The sequence below is a fragment of the Varroa jacobsoni genome, unplaced genomic scaffold, assembly GCF_002532875.2.
Source record: "Varroa jacobsoni isolate VJ856 unplaced genomic scaffold, vjacob_1.0 scaffold_278, whole genome shotgun sequence".
Taxonomy (NCBI): domain Eukaryota; kingdom Metazoa; phylum Arthropoda; class Arachnida; order Mesostigmata; family Varroidae; genus Varroa; species Varroa jacobsoni.
In genome coordinates this window covers 107,932-126,725 of record NW_019213180.1, presented here as the reverse complement: position 1 = coordinate 126,725, position 18,794 = coordinate 107,932, and the positions used below count along the sequence as shown (strand labels likewise).

The window sequence follows — 18,794 nt, the reverse complement described above, 5'->3', positions numbered from 1 at the left end:
TACAAAATTGAAACGGCGAACTTGCGACGCCAAGCGATACTTAAATAGATGTTCTCGTTAGTCTGTTCGACGGCTATTGACTACAGCCAGTCGGAAAGTTAGCGTCATGGTAACCTCGCCGAGTATTATCGCACTCGTTGTTGTATGAACATCTCATTGAGATAGTCAATTACCGATTATCCAGTTTGACGCCCTTGCACAGAAGTAAGGTAAAGAGTAAAAACAATAGGCAGAGCACGACGGTCAGGGAAGCAGCTGTCACAGTCCCTTTTTGGGAGTATTCGAAGTATGGCGAAAAGAACCAGTCGGTGCGCCCTCCTTGCATAGCGTAGATGGCATAGAAGATGAACAACACGTGCACGACCTATTTGGTAACAGAACAGATTCAATTAATCAACAACAGTGTTAAGCACACCTAAGTTCCAGAAGTAACCATAGTCTTCCTAATCCACACGTATCACGTCAATCACATTTACTTTAGATGATTTTCATTTGAAATCTAGGAATTCGAGAGTTAGAAGCTGAAGGACCCTCCCGATTAGAAACAAGATTTACTTTTGCTCTTATAGTTCTTGCTAGTCAATAGGAGTTCGTAAGGCCGTATTAGAAGAATATAATGTACACACAGATTTACCCGGGCAAATTCTCGCTTCTGTCTTTCACAGTACGGTTCGCCGTATGAAATGTATTGCTAGTAGAACATTTAAATGCCCGAGCCCAAGATATGGGTGGTTTATAACTGCTGTGAGCCCAACTCATGTTGATGTACGGCCCATTTCTTGTTAAAATTGCGTAGATTCTACATTTATTTACTTACAATCCTTCGTTCACTTACTATTCGTTCTATTTGATACTTCAAAACTCGTTCTCCTAGTGAGTTATTCACAGGTCTGATATCGAGGTAATTTTAGATTGAGTTCTTTGGTTCTACAGAACTCCTTCTACAGTGCCTACCTTTTTCTACAGTCATCGCACTCAGCTCTCGGCAGCAATATTAAAACCTAACGACCGATTGATTATGAAAGGACAGCTTTCAGTGTTATTACAAAAGGATCTGTGGGTCATTTCAAAAGGTGAGATAGTTGGGCCGTCCCCTCGGCGATTTTGCCCCTTCGAATATTTAGCATTTTGTTTTTGTTAGCGTTCAACAGTATTTCTAGGTACAATTGGTGTGCTACCCAAGTTGTTCAAGGAGATTTAGTCGATACGCACTTGAATGTGTTTGTTTTTCTGCCATACTTACTGTCGTATAGATGGCGACATAATAACTACCGAACCTGACGTTAGTATAGTGGTACATCATCAGCGGATTCCAGCATCTGTCGAGGATGGGCATTATACCCTTTTTGCTTGTCTGGTTACGATTCTGTCAAGGGTGATAGCAGTGCACTCGAGAAGGGTCTAGCTGCCGTACTTCTCGATGTGGTAATATGTACTTCTTGGGTAAGTTGTCCAGGTAGTACAATGATATAAATAACAAATCGACACGGGGCGCTCTCGCTGAAAAAGCTCCTTAGCAATGGCGTCCGCAACAGTAACTTCAATAAGCACCACGGGATCCAAACGCACAGTTACCCAATCAGATACGGCAGCAGAAAAAGGTACACAAAATATACAGGGTGAACAGTATATCAGCACATTCTACACTATTTGCCTATCGAAAATTTAAAAATAGCCACCTAAAAAACGCTCATTTACATTTACATATTTAATATTAATTTATGATAATAATTTACACATTTTGTCAATAGTTGGAGCTTGCTTGATTTCCATCGCAGCTTTACCGCTATAGGAGACAAATTTTCGTCGACTCACGGCTTTATTTATGCACATTTGTCGTACACAGGAAGTTAAATTCACTCTTCCTCTACACTCACTCGCACATTACTTTGGTACAACCGTCACGCTTTGTTTTTTCTCTCAAATACTGCTCGGTCAACAAACATAGCAAAGTTCTGATATACCGTTAGATTCTAAGTGACTCTCACCGCCAGTATTTATTAATATCGCCCCCAAGTCAGCTTACTTCCGTAGTCAACTATTTTCCCGTTTAGTTATTCTGAAAGTTTCTCTTGCACGCCTTTAAGTTTGCGTCTTCTGAAGTCTTCAAATCTTCCGGCTTTCGTATACACTCTCCCTGCAGCTTAATTATTGTCTGCGGTGACGGTGTACATGTATTACCGTGCTCAGTGTATTTTCGTGTAACAATGCTGGTCTGCTCCCTCCCGGGTGTGCCTTCGCCGTCGTCTGATCTTTCCCTAAACATGACACAGGACAACACACGCTTGCCTTCGTCGCCAGCGCTCCACAGTTACCTAACTATCAGTGTCGATGCTACGTTGTTCTATTGTCTGCACGAGAGGGAATATCCGCTAGCATCGGTTGCCGGTTAGAGCCTGAAATTAGTTGCCGCAAACGCTTTTGGGCTATTAGATTTTTTCGCAGTACTATTTTACTAGTTTCGTTCAACGGATTGGTGCTTGCTCATTCACTCATATGCTCGGAGCAGCTCCTGGCTGTTTCTGTCGAGGTCGTCGTCGTCGTCATCGTCGCAGTTTGTTGTGGGGCGAGTCGCTGCCGTCGTCCAGGCAACGAAATTTTGCCGGTTCGTTAACGTCAACCGCTGTTCAGCGCGCTACTGCCGAATAGTTCCTGTCTTATTGTCCGCTGGACAGAAGCGAACAGACAGACAAGAATTGTCGTACAATGCCAGCATCAGCGGTAGAGAGTGAGCCTGCTGTTATTTATGTAAGTCGACGCTGACGCTATTGCGGCTTCGCCGAAAAGCGAAAGCGCGCTTGGCTTGTGGGTAGCTCAGTTGGTTGGTCGGTAAATCGACGAAGAACGCCAAGCTGTTACATTGACTGGCGTCCGGAAAAACAGGCCCGCCGAAAGGTCTCATTAGTCTTAGGCTATACTACATGCTCTCTGTATTAGGTTGATTTGAATTAATTCGCTGGTAGCATACGCAAAACTGCATTGACAACTCATACCAAAGAATCAGAGGTACTAACGGCTATTCCGGGATAGGCGATACAGTAGCTGGACCTGAGACGGTGATCTAAGTTGAGCGTGGAATAATCAGGGTTCTGTATGGTGGCTCCGGAGCGGCGTACGGCGCCGACGGCACTTAAAAAAACATTACCGGAATACCTTGAAATTAATGGATAGAAGTTCGAAGACAGTTACGAGAAACGCCACTCACAAAATGGCGATGAGGTTTAGTGAATGATCTAATCTATTCAATGTTCTGACAAATGTTTCTCATAGATCTTAGCTATAAATATTTGTCGGTCAGTAGCAAATCTGTCACTGACGTTCATTGTAGGTTTGCGATCAGATACGGAATTTCGTCGAAAGTGCTAAATTTGATTTTGTAAACTGTGCGACGACATCGATCGCAGAACCAGTTTCTTCTGGTAAATAGCGGCCTGGAGGTCGGTGACCTGAGAGGGTTCATTGCTTTCTAGCAGAAAACATTGCATGATTGCTGATGCTCATGCCTGCGGTTTACTAGAATCTTTTGGGCTAATCAGTATCCGCAAGCGGAAACTTGCATCGAGTCAAATATCTCTTACACCGACTACCTTGTTCACATATGCGTAGTTTAAATCAATAACGTGCGTTTGCTACACGCGCCCCCCATCTGTTCTTAATGAACAAAAACTACTTAACTTTAGGTGAATAATACTACTATCAACAAACGATCGCAGTCGCTCATTTGTTCCATGACTAGAACACGAGATTCAATTAGTTGAACTTGGATATTTCCGCTTTGAAAAAGTTTTCCAGATGCTGAAGCGATCATAAAATTAACCACGTTGTCCTAGAACTTGCTAACCGCCCACACTCTGGGGGCTTGTGTTGACACCCAACTAAAAGCCACAAAGAACAGGGGTAGCGAATTGACTCAATTCAGTTAAAAAAAAAAAAAAAGAAAAGAACTTAGCGTCCCGTCTGTGTGACAAAATAGCATGGAAATTACAATCACTTACCCTTAACACGTATCCGGATTTCAGTTTTGTTTTCGGTTCTTCATACGTGAAGACCTAATGATTATGATGAAGACACGTAGGTCGATAAATGCCGTGCGACTCTAATAAATTATTGAGTGTTGAATATTCGTTGACGAGAAGATTTAATAATAACTAATATTTTGTAGATGGTATCTTTTGGACAGCGAGAAGGGTAAGATGTGCGATTATGGTACACTTGTCCACATGAGCAAAAAGTCAACAACTGGGCTTTTGGGGAAATCCTGTGACAGATATTCAGTGGAGAAGGAAGCCAAGCAAAATATTTTGATTCCTTCAGACAGTCGTGTTTATTACACCTTAGGATGACTCAAGCTAACGTGCGTGAATTCTGCATATTGCTTTGATTAGTATCACGGAGGGGAAAAACCATGCAATTGCGTTTGTTCGATTGGCCTGACTACGGGCTGTTTACGTAGCGGTAAACTTCTTAGTTTCATAGAATATACACACCGTTTCTAAACACTGAGTATTTTGCCGGTTAGTTGCTCTCATCATAAAATTCTATTAACGTCCCAAATGTTTACGGCTAAGCAATGATGTAAGATAAATTTAACACATTCAACATGACTCTTCACTAAGCACTAAAGCAGACGTGAATGCGTTTTTGTATCGGTTTGCTAACCACAGCCCGAAATAAGTGAAGTGCTCACTTCGCAGGGAACCATAGAGCAGGCCAATGGAATGGCCGAAACCACGCATGATCTCGTCTTTAGGCCTCCGCCAATTCAACCAGAGGCAAAACATTGCTCTGTCTATAGATAGCAAATGATTCAATCGCCAGTTTATTGACCCGCTAGGGAAAATTTGCCACGTTTACCAAAGGGTAATCAATAATCAAAATATATTGCTCTTAAGTAATGTTAGCTTCTGAACATCACGAATCAGTTCCTTCATCTAAATAGTTACACAATTTACACTGAAAAAGTATTTTGACTATGACAATCTTAAGAAAAGTTAGCCCATTTTATAAAATAAGTTGATGCTTTACAAAAATAACTGTTATTTGGGCAGATTTCTCGTACTCTTAAGCCACGTGGAATTACTTCGAATTTCTCGAGTATCAACTTAAATACTGTAAGCCATATGCGGGTATATTGGAGAGGCCAATCAGACAATTCAGATGAACAAATCTAACCAACTGCTAGCTCTTCGTGCATCGGCGTCTCGTAATAGATCTATGCGGCATGAAAAGATCGCCAGTAGGTGCATACTGAATCAGCGAACAAATTTGTATACACGCGCCAGATAATTTTGCTATAAACTAAAGTTCATGACTGATCATCAGCATATTTTTATATCATTAAATATAATCGCGTGCACGTAAAAAGGAACGTCATCGATGTTTTTAATTTAAAAACATGTATATCATAATCGTAGATAGTGGCAACAGTGAAGATTTTCATATTGAGGAATAAAATAGGACGCATCTAGTTGCTCTACGATATATTTTAGTGGAATCAAGGCTGCATTATTGCCCATGTTCTGCCCATCGGATAGCTGTAAAAATGCTTCTTGGCCGATCCTACTGAAAACGCTTCTTTGTACACGTAGTCGATCTACCAGTTTAGCAAGCTTACTTAATTTTCTTATAGTAAAAAGGGGGAACGCTTTTACGCACCCTAATCAAGAAGAAGGAGGCTGTTTCAAATCCTGATTTTAGGCTCCTTCCGACATCCGAGAGTTTAGACATTCTGTATTATATCACGCACTAAACTCTTAACCATGCGCTTTTAGCGCAATGTTAGCATATGATCGTGTCATTATGATAAACCCTACTGTTCTTTTAGCCGCTTCATCGGCGAAAGCAACATATACGGATCGATATATATCGAACACATACGTGTTAAGTGACTGAAGAAAGAGCAGTTGGGCCGTCAAAGATACAACGTAGGACCTAGATCCCGGCCTCATCGATCTAGCACCAGTATCTTTAACATCAGATCACATTAGAGTCAAGCAAAATTAACAACAGCACCCTATCAATCCGAAAATTGCGATACGACTAATTATTTTTCTCTATAGCAGACGTCTTCACAAGTTCTCCAGTGGCCAGAAATACTAATTTCCTAGGCATGATGAAGGCTCTAGTGGATTTTTAGTATTTCAAAAATGGCGGGTTAGATCTGAATTAGCAGAAAGTAAGAATGTAATTTTTTGAAACTATCAAAGGTTTTCTTTTGGTCAATTCGCAGCCGGGAGTGCCTCATAGACGAGATTTTTAGGATACTGCTACAGGGACCATGAGGTACGCAGGCTTGGCCTCGTATCTACACGTTCTTGACCGAAGTCCTTCCGGCATTGTTGGTGTACTCGTAACCTTTCTTCTTTCTTAAAATCACATCTTTTCTTTCCCGCTCAGATCTCTCAACGACCCGACGCTCCCATCTACTTAGTCATTCTTCGTGTACGAGTTCACGTCCTCTGTATTATTTTTGCCTGCATCCGTGGATTTTAGGTTGCTGTCTTGCGTTCATTTTTTTTCGCCGTTATCTTACTTTAGGAGGACTATCTACTAGCTCTGAAGTAACCATAAATCTGGGTTAGCGAAACCGATTGCGTGGCTGACATCTCAAATGTAGACGAAATATAGAAAATTATTCTTATCTGAAGTGTATTCACCTGTTTGTACCTTTTCTCAGTACCAGTAACTAGCCATAAAGCAAATAGTGCGTACTGAGGTGCAAATTGTCTCCCTCCAATACACGTCAATACAATTCAGTGACCCTAGCCAAATACACTTTTTTCTGTAAAAATCCAAACGATTCGGGTTTGTTCTCAAAAAAAGATTAAAAAAAAAAAAAAAAAAACTGTATGTATCGGTGTACAATGCGTGCATTTGAAACAAATCTAGACGAAACATAAAACGAATACAAGAATTCCCGTCAGTACCCCCACTGTACATAAAAGTGCGCAATCAGTTAAGTCCACTGGTTTATGTTAGCAGCCTCCCTTTGCAAGTGAACTCAAATTTGACCACACTGGCTGTTATTGAACCGTAATAACACCCATTTTAGTAATAATCTATAATGTTTTGCATCTAACGGTACTGTTAAAAATTTCGGTGTGCATATATTTACGAACAGTATTAAATGGTCTTTAAGTTACGGCCTTTCGGAGCATAACGTAGATCGTTACATTAACGTACCCAGCTTTTATAGGACGTAATATGTTCTTTTGAAAAGGAAAACAACAGAAACAATGTCGTAGTATTTGGTCCTTATCATATTTCAGTGTATGAAACGTATTGTGTGACATTGTAATATTTTTCGTTGTTACGTCTCGCTATTAATTGTCTCCGAGACTAGCATATACAGAAAAATTTTACTGATTATGCAGACTGATAGACTTAAATCTATGTTCGATAGGATGCTGCCAAACATAGCGTAGGGAACGCTGACATAAATATAGAGCTGCTTCAAAATTTACCTTCAACTGCTTATATTGTTATGATTGCTTACGGCAAACGGACTACTTGCATTCGGTCAACACTTTATTCGCCCTTTAGTTTATTTTATATGGGACTCTTGTTAGTCTGTTAGAGATAACATTTAATCACAACCCATAGTCGAAGGGTAACGATGGTTTTTTGTTGGCATAGATTTGGGACTGACCGTAAATCTGGCTGTCGGAGGCGATGAAGATAGGGGGCTGAGGCAGGACAATGGCCGTTGACATCTTCTCAGGTCGCGCCTTGCCTATGTTCTTCTTAACGCCAGAAGTTTCACTGCATCGAAAGATGCAGGAAGCCAATGTTGGCCGTATCGGCGGTCAAACCACCTCACCGCTTGTTCCTCTCAACCGCTCTCAGCCCCGGTCAAAACGTATGGGACATGCACCATTTAGGAAAATTTTGAAATGGAAAATCCCTAACAATTAAATCGCGTCAAAGCTTTCGTTTCTCAAATTGGTGGAAAAATTGCCTGGTGTATCTGTTAGTTGATTCGCCGGTGCGTCCGAGCAAATAAGTTATCAGGTTGATCTATAAGTTAGTTTTAAAAAAATTCGAAAGGTGGGAGCAAAAATCCATGTAGATCGATGGAGACTTCTTTGCTTCGGGTGACGATGGACAAACCGGTGAACAACGATGTCGCGGGTCGCTTTTTCCATTAACGGATCCAATTATAGACCCCGTAAGAAACAGGGTTTCCAAGCGCCTGGCGATACATAGAGATGCTAAAGGTGCGAGGAGGATCTTAATAGGTCTCATGCCACCCGTTGCCCCTTAGCGCCGTCTTTAGAACACCTGGCAAATTACTTCATTTATACGAACAAAAGAAAATTCATATTACAAAGTGTTTTAAGTAGTTCTATACACTCGCTTTGACAATAGGTTATTGGTTGACCGGTATCGATGAGGTCTCTTACTGATGAATAATTGAAATTTAATTGATTTAAGATATGGTCACGTATTTCAATACATGGAGAGCCCTCACCGTATGCGAAACTAATGTTACCATAAATGTTCTTAGGGCACGCAAGATAACGAAAGTTTTCGTTGGATTTTATAGAAATATGTTCCCAACACCATAAGGTGTACTCGAGGCGCTTGGTGTGAAAGAAGAATGATTCTTCGAAGATATTTTAAGTTGATGCTGGTTTTGGTTTTTAAAAAAATAGCCTGAAAGTCGAGAAATTTAGTCGAGCTGTCTGAATATATGTCGAATAGACTCGTGCTGTGACAGATTTCTAGAACTGGATCTACGACAGCTTGGACACCAGGAAACAAACGTAACGCGGACGCATACTTCTTGTGGCATATCAAGGTCAATTTAAGATGGTATTGGACATCATTCCAAGAACGCATAGCCTTCGCTCTGCTAAATTGAATGTCTCTTATGAGTTACAATTAAGTGAATAGCCACAGACGGAAGTCCGCGCCAGAGAAAGTATCAACGTTGGTGCAGCAGACGAAAACCACGATGCTATTTTTCACAGATTCGAACAACAGAAGATCGATACCGGACTCTACGAACGGCACAACTAACTTCGCGCTTTTTGGCAAAAATATTACCATGACCCAAGAATAACTTGGTGTAACCCGTGCGCGAGTCTCTCCTTGAATCTGGAAATTTGCAAAATTGCTCTATTGACATTATTAACAATTTTCGCGGAACTAGCAAAACAGTACTCGCAATTCAGAAGAATAAGCAGGCACAATGGCATAGACAGTATCTGTCTCAGATTTAAGGTAGCAAATGAACTCTATCCCCCATGCCCTGTATCCCTTTCAGCAGATTTAGTCTGGTTGGCAGTATCAGTCGTTGCATTACCTGTGGTATGATTTCAATAAATCCTAAAATCCGAAAAAACTCAAGGGGCCACGCTTCGACGTAGCCGCAAATATGATGCCGGGGCGAAAGGTCTATGTGGACTACGGCATATAGAAAACTGTGCCACTTCGACTTAAGTGCTGTCTCAACCTCCGTGTAATTATACTATACCGACGTTAACGTCAATCTGTGATCGCTGCAAAATGAAATACCATACACTTACACGTACATACACGCCCACATGCGTACACCTCTATCTACACATGCATACGCTACGGCTCGCAGCCGATAGACACCTTGGGGTATTTGATCGGAAGTTGACATTGACGTTGTTATTGGTGCCATTAATCTAAAACAAACTGACCATAACGATAATGCATAATATTCTGGTATGGCGGAAAATAACATGGCAGCTATTTCTAGGGTTAACCGCAACAGCGGCTGTGGTTACTGAGTTGAAATAAGGAGACGCCACCTAACAATCAGCGGATAAAGTGGATCCATACTACTTAAACCTTCAGATCAATATATCGGAGCCTCGCATAGCTTTGAAGTATTGTCGAATCCGGATGTTTTCGACATTAAGCAGGTGATGTTAGCTTGCATGAACGAATACGATCGATCTGTGCTAGAACTTTGCTTGAACATCTCAAACGTTATCATAAGCCATTAAAAACTAGCTGGCCTGATCGATTTGGGGCGTTTGTCTTTACCACCAAAGTTGGTTTAGAATAACACCAATCTTAGTATTTTAGCACTCCATAGTTTTTCTACGATAGCTCTAATCGACAGGCTGATAATCCCCGCAGGCATAATTTAATCAGTTTAATACGTATAACCCAATCGATTGGGTCTTTATCAACGCGTAATTGCTCTCGGCTACAAAAGCGGCCTTCCACACACTGTCCATAGAATTATTTAGCAACGTCTTACTTTTCGCTAAAGTCTCAGTAATAGGTAGCCTATTCAATAGTTGTTATGGCAGCTAAGCCTGAAGATCATTGTCGCTTTCTGTTTGTATTTAGTCTGCACGCCTTAGGAAATCGTTTTCGAGCTTGACGTTTCCCTTGACGGCGCCTGAATCGTCTGGCAGGCCAGATCGGTATTAAGCATTAGATTAGAAACCTGTCTATGATTTATATATACAGAGGAAAGCTCTCATTCGTGTAGACAGAGTAAATCATATCTAATGTAAACCTATTCGACTTGTGCCAGCGTTAGCCAAGTCTCGACAATGCATCCATACTGAATTAGAATTGCTGAACTGCTATAAGACGGTCATCAACCATTTTGAACTTTCGGAAAAGACCTATAGGGAAACACGAGCATTTTCTAGCAGAAATTAACTATAGCTAGAAGCTTTGTTTGGACGTGTACACGGTGAGCGGCGCGCGTTTCAAAGCAACAATCTGTAGGTACTCGAACGCAGCTGCGAGCAAGTTACGACTGCGATATCTGTATAATTCATTTTAAGATACATCTGTAACCGGTTTTTACAGTGAACAAATGATTACGCGTCAGCGAATCGACAAGTTTTCAATATCAAAGTGATCTGACAGATTATGGACCCAGCAATGCCACGCCCTCAAGCTGCCATAAGTTACTTAGCAAGCCTCTTCATCTATGACGTTAGGTTTAGCATTTAGCTATGCACAATTTTTATTAAAGTTCGTTCCTGTTTTATAACGTGAAGTGGAACGCGCATACGTAATACTACAACATAGTTTCTGCGTTACAGGTAATCTAGAGCGAGCGACCAAACGGGTGGAATCAACTCTTTCTCTACGTGTCCGTCTATCAATCGACAGGTAACACACGTCGATGTCAGATGCACCCCGCTGTGCCGGTCCACTCTGCCGATGGATAGAACTATTATTACTGTTGATGCAAGGAAGATTCCGGTGCTAATCAAACCCTTGGGTCTGGAAATTTGCAAAATTGCTCTATTTAACGACTATTTAAATTTAAAAAAAAAACTTGTTATCCAGTTCATAGTCCTATTTTTTTTTCATTTTACATATCCAAAGAGAAGTTATGCTGGAATCTGTAGTAGCTACAGTTTGGGGTCAATGTGCAGACTCCGGTTGTGAGACTACCTTATTGCTTTGTGTCTAAGAAAATAGAATTGAAGATGTTTTCTATTAAAGATATCATTGAACGAACTCGTCCTTGCAGTTGCCGTTAAATTGATCTCTGTCACAAGATGATTCACTGTAATTGAAGGTGAGTCTATATATATTAGGGCATTTGTTTTGTGGGCGCAGAGTGCTGTGCCTTCATTACCTGGGTATATCCGCTCGTTGTCCTTAGTTGAGGCTGGCATTATGCATCACAGAACTCTCATAGATCCTCAGGTACGGGGGTCCACGACCTGAAAGCTGAGAAGCCAGCAGGCAAATCTTGGTAGCTGGAAGATCAGCGACCCTGTCTGCAAAATGAATCTGCACACAAAGTCGAAAGATCTTGTGTATGTAGGTTATTGAACGAAACTCATGGATCGCAAAGCTACGACAGAGTGTCAGTCTGTTCCTAGTAGAACGAGTGTACGTTTCCGAGATGCTCGCACAGAGTCGTAACAAAAATTCATAATTCTCAGTTACTATATTGTTGTCAACTACAACAAAACAGATTATACGATTTCTCTATGGACGCCCATTACTATTTCGTAGAAATTAATAACGTAAAAGTTTAAAAGTAGGCTATTAATTAGCTTTTTCTGAGGATTCGAATTCTAAACGAGTCTCTTGCGAGTTTTTATATGAGTCCTACGGTATAAAAATAGCCGAAGTCAAGCATCTATACTCAAAGTCCACATGATATAATTAAGCCTTTTAACACGAAGCCCGTAATTTCATTACGGGCTTCAAACTTCACTTATATCATCGCGGTTCTACGGATAGGAAACACTGAGCCGTCGAAAAAGTATTGACCGTTCTTCCAGCCAGATGGCTTTAAAGTTACAAAACTTAGTACAGGTCTGAGTTCCGTGCGAAGAGCGTTAAGTACCATTTGAAAGCTGATATTTTTTTTATAAATACTGTCCAGACATAGAACTAATTTTGTGTTATTTACAGGCAAGAAACATCGCAAAGAACGAGCGTTCCGGAAATTTCGGTGTGAAGGGTACTCTTCGTAGTGGTCGACCAATTGCGGAAAAAGTTTGAGTGGTACGTGAATAGACCCAAAAGACTCTTCTAATCGTATTTCCGTCTGCAAAACTCGTTATAGAGGTACAATGAATTCGGACCATTTCTAGAGCGGTTGTAAAAAGTGTAATGAGCGAACTTAAAAAGTTGTACCGTACAGTTCTTAATTAACTTCCTTCCAGATAGCATTAGCTTTCTTGGCGTCAGTCTGCCAGGGCTTAGACTGACGCGAAGGCAGCTGAAGCCTCCTGCATTATGACTGGCGGCTACTGCTGCTTAGGAAAACCACTTACCCAGACATCTGTTGTCAACGGCTAAGAAAATTATATCAACCCATGGAAAAAAAATCGACAGGAACAGAAAAGATGTGGTTTTCTTGCCAGAAAAATGGTAGAAGGTAATCGATCACATTTTCAAATATTCAATACGTTTGCTTCGATTTTGAGTCAAAAAACTTTTTCGGTCAGTACTTTGTCGACAACCTAATGGCAGCAGACCAGATCGCTTAGCGCTGATAGCCTCTGGGCTAATGTACGTCTATTGGCCAGCCCAACCTGACGTCTACTGGGCGTCGTGCATTGAGTCGGCCTTTAGACGATGTCAAATAGTGGTGCATGGATTGAAAATTGACCTCTATATCTGGGGCGCATTATTAGTGGTAATGTACGTAGTGACGATAGTACTATTAGCGATAACAGGTACATATTGGCTTCTGTTTACTTCCATAACAGAATAGCTACCGTTCGTCAATCTGCATTCTTTTGCATAGGATCAGATGTTTTCTGGGGATATGCAAACTATGCAGTCTAATAATGGCAATCTATTTATTTATTGTATTCAAAAGTGCATTGAACGAAACGCCTGAAGATTTTACACACCGAAACAAACTCTCATAATGATGAACTGTGTTTTTGACCTAGTAACGTGTGTTGAGATGCGGAAGTCCATGTGATCCTTAACGAGTGTGTCGTTTCTGTTATTTTCCTTTTTCGAAGGGCTGTATGTTTGTCATGTCAAGCTTCATAACAAGTCTTAGTTTGGCGACGACATTACCCACAAGGACAACATGAGACAATAGACTTCGTCATATACCTTAGACATTAAACTTACTTAGAACCTACGGCACGGAATAGAGGCACCTATTTAATCTAACAGTGTCAGTACATTGATAGTCAAGCTCAGCCATGCACAACTGTAATATACTACTGTTTTCCGGTGATCCTGCCTAATACTTGTCGGTCAGATGTTCGTTTTTGAAGAGTTTATCGAACTATTTATGGATTTTTCTAATTTAATTTGTTTGAAATACGCCTATAGCGTTCGGCCGTTGTATGTAGGTTACGTACGTCAGCCATGGCAGCTATCGATGCGTGCTGCGGATTGTAACGAAAAGTTTAGATGCTATTTTGTATGTAGCAGAAGAGACTCGTTGATATCTATGGGCAACGGTTTTATCACTGAGGAATCGAACAACACAGCATATCTTACTGATGGATAGGGTTGTCACGGTTTAATAGAAAGACCCTACGGAACTCCGTCGAAAAGTAGTAAGGACTTCTCTAGAGGTCTTTCTCATTACAAGCACTCGCTATACCGTGACTATAAACGTGTGTCTTTGTGTGTGAAAATTCAGTAACCTACCCTATCATCTCCAGTGTTACTACTAGGATTCAGGCAAAGACAAAGGCCTCCATTAGAAACAGAACTCAGTGGATCCGGTGTCATGCGATTGGTTACTGTGAGTAACTACGGCAGTAGACACCTCAGAATTATAGCGAAAAGTTTTTTAGTGATAGGCTTCATGTGCGTTACAACGATTTCCGTACTGGCTGGGTCCACCCTGGTTATTCAAAATCGCAAAAAAGAGGTTTTGCACTGTACCAAGTTAAGTTTGAACGTATCATGGTAATTAATTCAAAAATGACAGTAATCGTACTTGTTTAACAAGCCATGGTACGTCTAAATCTGCTAGCTTCTTCAATTTGCCTGCAATAACGGGATCCAGACGCCATCATTTGGCACACTCCTTCCTCTCGAATGACATCTACGCTATGATTAATAAACAACTGTTCAATTCTGATGCGTGCATCAAGCTTTTGTATGACACCGCGCGAAATTTCTTTCAGCTTTAGGGCAAATTTTGGCAGATAGTGTGTGATAAGTTCTGGTAAACGGGTATTGATGCGTATACCAACAACCTGAGGCGAGATGCAGCTAGAACATTTATCTCTAAAGCTCTCAGTCAGTAGTTATCGGTTGTTAGATAATTATACTTACATGTGTGCAAAAGTAGATTATTGAGAATTAAATGACACCGTCCGAAAAAAATTGATTTTTTGCTTTTACAAGTGGGTTTTTTTTAGCGCTGTCGACTATACCTACGCAGAACAGGTTGCAGGAATTATTTCTATTCAATCTAGAATCTAGAACTTGCCCCGGCTAGAAGCTTTAATTCGAGTGGGTCTTACTAGATAGATAGGCCATCCCTTGGGTTTCTTAACAGATTCAGAAATGGCATCGGAGTAATATGCCATTGTAGCTATTTTTCAATGCTGAAATTTCCGTTAGCGATTACCGCATTCCCATAGTCACCATGGCAAGCACACCACTTCTTTAAGTGAGTTAAGTCATTGTCCTGTTCTGCTGATCGCTAAATTAGTACCAAGAGCCACTTTGAAGCGCCGGGTGGGATTTTTCGCTTTTCTAATTTTCTATTATTTTATTTTCAATTTTCGTGTCTAAGCCATAAATCTGTTGATGTGCGAAGATGTGAATGATATCGGACTATATAAATTTGCGCTAGACGGCAAAAAACACTACCAGCTCTGAATAGATGTGAAGGCTGCGCTTCATGGTAATGCAACAGTAGCTAAAATCGTGGCGCGGTGCCAATGTGTCTTCGACCTGGACATAGTTAGTGAGGGATCTACGAATGAAATACTTCATATTTCTATATAGACAACTTCAGATTTGTGATAGCATTGAGGAAAGAACATTGGCATTATTTTCTTATTAATCGTATTAAAGAGATTAAGTGGCAGTGTCTAATTAACGTAATTCAGTGCCTTTCATCCCCAGATGCAGAGCCGGGCATTGTTATTAGACTTTACCCAACCTGTACGCAAACGGCTGGATCTAAGCAAAGTGAATGGTATATATAGCTCCAAAAATGCCTATGGTCCTGGTAAACTGTGTAGGACTACTGACCTCAGAATATTTTGTAACTTGAAACAGTTCAATTGGATTTGTCTCTCTTTAATTTCTCGGAACAACAACGTACGCACCGGGAAAGCTATTTGGCAATCTAGCGGAAAACAAAGTTCATAACATGGAAATATGTCAGACGTATTTAGAGTTATATCGTGCTTTACTATTATTATTATTTGTCTAACAACTCAAAAACCTAAGAGAACGGCGCGGCGGCAGCGGGATTATTTATGATTTCAGCAAACCTAAAAAAAAAAAACTGTTTAGTCTTAAAAATAAGCTCTCCTGATATAAAGAAAAAGATACGTTTTTGGGATCCTGCGATTCAATTTATGGGGTTCTATTAGTTACTTACAGTATAGGTGTAAGGCAGCCAGTAACAAACAATATGCCTGGTTAGCAGCAGTCTGTCTATTCAGTTTATATTGTTTTTAGCGTAGCTTCTAATTGACTTATTATCCTTATTATTCTGCATCAGTAATTGATTAGTTTGTTACTAAAGTTATTTGCTTGTCGAGTAACATTGTCAAACATCCAGTATTGCTTGGCACCAGTCAAAGTGACTTTTTTTTCATCAATAATAGATAAGACAATGTTTTCCAGAAATGCTACTGTTATCAGATTGTCCACCTATGCTAATTATTTGCCCCTGAAGGTGCATTTATTTTGCCAATGGCAAAGTCCTGCCTTAATGACAATTGTCGGTCACAAGCCAGAACATACACTTGGCCTAATATTTCTGTGAGGCTCACTGGACCGTGGTCTATTTTATGTCTTTCCTCTTCAAATCGTTCGGAGAAGTAGGTTACAAAAGCTATTTACAGAAGCGCATTGGACCACTGAAAAGGAAATCGATGCTTTGACCAATATGGCTCCAGAGGATTGAGCGTAGAATGTGTACACTTTATTAACCTGCTAGTATCGTTGTGTTAAGTCCAGCCGGCCGTTGATAGCGTAGTGCAAATGCCTACTTGTCCGGTTCTGTACCGGATGTGATACTTCTTTAGCTCCGCTATAATCGCGGTTGTGAGTAGATTAGAGCTTATTATTTGTCACTATTATGTTATTACCGTGGTACGATTAGAAAATACACAGTCACGACAGCCATAACGCGTTTTCTTGACTGTAACACGATTCTTCAAGAAATGTCTTCAGTCAGTTAGGGGACGATCAGCGAGTGATCACTCTGTAATTTTTGAGTAAAGTTCATATCAGTGATGACGTGCTCTCGGTCACACAGTAGATATCTATACTCTGTACATAATCATCTGGGCATTAAACTGACGGCCTGCTGTTTATCACATTCGGTCATTAGTAGCTTTATCGGCTAATGCTATGCTGTGTTATGTTACCCGTGTCGGCTTTACTGTTCGCCTCTGTTCAACGACGGAGACGGTTTCTCCTCTCGGGGATCAGAAAGGAGGACATGACGCTGAGCCCAGCGTGAACACACAAAAACACCATTCGATACTCGCGAAGCGCAGTCGCCGCATGACAGCGGTAAGAGTGTTATTAAGCCTGATGTGTTTGCGTTAAGACACCGCTATTATCAGCTTTATTGGATCAATCGATAATTATTGCATTATTCCTGACTTCGAACAAAAACTATATATATTTTACGCAATGGAGTGTGAAGGCGGCTATGAGAAGGAACAGTTCCGCGCTACGCGAACTTGGAACACAATTGTGACGGCTGTACAAGAGGAGCTGCCAGTTGGGCGCCACCGAAAAGGACTAAAGCACATTGAAAACTGCTTCTCAGGAAATGAGGCCGTATCTTGGACGTTGCACTACCTTAAAGAAAACTGGGATATTCTCTTCGGGGCAGTGGACGACGAGAAGAAGTGCAAAAAACCTACGGACAGGACAGAGATCACTAGGCAGAAAGTTGCCCTTTTATTGCAAAAGTTTGTGGAACAAAAGATCATTGAGGATGTCCACGGACGAGGACAGCAGTTCAAGGATTCATCTCACCAACTATATACGTTCAAAAAACACAACGCCTCTATTGAGGATGACAGTTATATTCGAGAAAGCCGAGGCGGAAACTTAAGTTATGTAAGTATATTGCGAGAACTGGTAATCATGTTCAATTAAATAGGTAAGCATGGCCATTTTATCTGATATAGCTCGATGGAAAGTAGGAGAAGGATTGCTTAGTGATCTATATGCTAAATCTAATGCGTGACTTTTACATACCAGTAGAAACGGGTGGCATATCTCACTTTGTTAGCTATTCTTTGCAGGTGCCTCCAAGGACAACTAGATCCGCGACCAGTCTGGTTAAAATGGCCCTAGTCAGTGTTTCAATACAGAAGATCAAACCTACTGGAAAGACGACGTGATCCTTTTGTGAAACGTCTGAATTAGTTGGACAAATATTTAGTACGACAGAGGTTGCACACTGTAAAATCTGATCCAAATAAATATTTTGACATTTGCGGTCCTAGATCGCCGACTCCCAGCATGAAACGAAGCTCATCTTCATAGCTGGTTTCCAACATAGACCGGCATTTATGTTTGGTTGGTAAACTTGTTACTACTGCACCATCAGGACGACAAAAATCTAGGCCAACATTAACAAATAAAGGTGCACTAGGCAAGACCAAGGAATCTTACAAGAAAGCTTTCTTTAGCATGATGCTCAACGAACAATTAATTACTCAAGATGGAAAGAGCTTCCCAGTTGTTGAACGAACACTCAGGCAGACCTGGAGCTACAAAGCCGCAAGAAGACACTGATATTTCTCTAACTCTACGCCTGGTGAATGTGTCACCAGCCTCAATGTGGACACCCTGACATAGGCAACAGCCATGACACTTAGCGACAGTACCTTAGAAGCTTGCCCTCTAATATGTATAGTATGAAGTCACTAACACTAGGGGCATAGAGACGAATAGAAAAATATTGACAACAACGAAATAATTATTCATGTGTCACTCCTAAGTGGCGTATTCTTTATCGATTTAATATAAAAAAAAATTATAATAAAATATTTTGGAACAGGAATGTGTACTATAAGTTTGGATCTTGAAGTCTAAAACGCTTGCCTAGACCCAGTCCGCGCCAGGGTGCGGCATCTTTAATCTAGATCCGCCTATTCATTCCCTTGTAAGTTTACAAAATAGGTAAC

The 18,794-nt window shown here is 40.9% G+C and overlaps 3 protein-coding genes across 10 annotated transcripts in view; 1 reads left to right on the top strand and 2 right to left on the bottom strand.

The window, feature by feature from the left end:
• Window positions 1–3,140, bottom strand: part of pasi1 (septate junction component pasiflora 1) — a 5,086-nt gene extending 1,946 nt beyond the window's left edge. The window contains exons 1-3 of one of the 8 annotated variants that reach the window (XM_022830565.2): window positions 3,015–3,140; window positions 1,244–1,538; window positions 174–364 (exon numbers count right to left, since the gene is read on the bottom strand). In XM_022830565.2, the coding sequence (XP_022686300.1) occupies window positions 174–364; window positions 1,244–1,336 (284 nt within the window). In that variant the 5' untranslated portion in view covers window positions 1,337–1,538; window positions 3,015–3,140. Of the gene's footprint in view, window positions 1–173; window positions 365–1,243; window positions 1,539–1,736; window positions 2,593–3,014 lie in introns of those variants that run through there. The other 7 variants (XM_022830558.2, XM_022830561.2, XM_022830559.2 and 4 more) reach the window with 7 other exon arrangements.
• A 4,096-nt stretch (window positions 3,141–7,236) lies between these two features.
• LOC111258946 (kinesin-like protein KIF19) overlaps window positions 7,237–18,794 on the bottom strand; it is a 69,101-nt gene continuing 57,543 nt past the window's right edge. The window contains exons 17-18 of the mRNA XM_086967659.1: window positions 11,591–11,748; window positions 7,237–8,291 (exon numbers count right to left, since the gene is read on the bottom strand). The gene's annotated coding sequence lies outside the window, so the exon portion shown is untranslated. The remainder of the gene's footprint in view (window positions 8,292–11,590; window positions 11,749–18,794) is intronic.
• Window positions 15,979–18,296, top strand: LOC111258949 (DEP domain-containing protein 1A). Its single transcript, XM_022830557.2, has 2 exons — window positions 15,979–17,718; window positions 17,907–18,296. The coding sequence occupies exons 1-2, from the start codon at window positions 17,284–17,286 to the stop codon at window positions 18,003–18,005; spliced, it is 534 nt and encodes a 177-aa protein (XP_022686292.1). The 5' UTR covers window positions 15,979–17,283; the 3' UTR covers window positions 18,006–18,296.

Coding starts and splice junctions, on each gene's coding strand:
- LOC111258949 (XM_022830557.2), top strand. CDS start 17,284: ATGGAGTGTGAAGGCGGCTATGAGAAGGAACAGTTCCGCGCTACGCGA. Junction 17,719..17,906: donor GAGGCGGAAACTTAAGTTAT/GTAAGTATATTG, acceptor TATTCTTTGCAG/GTGCCTCCAAGGACAACTAG.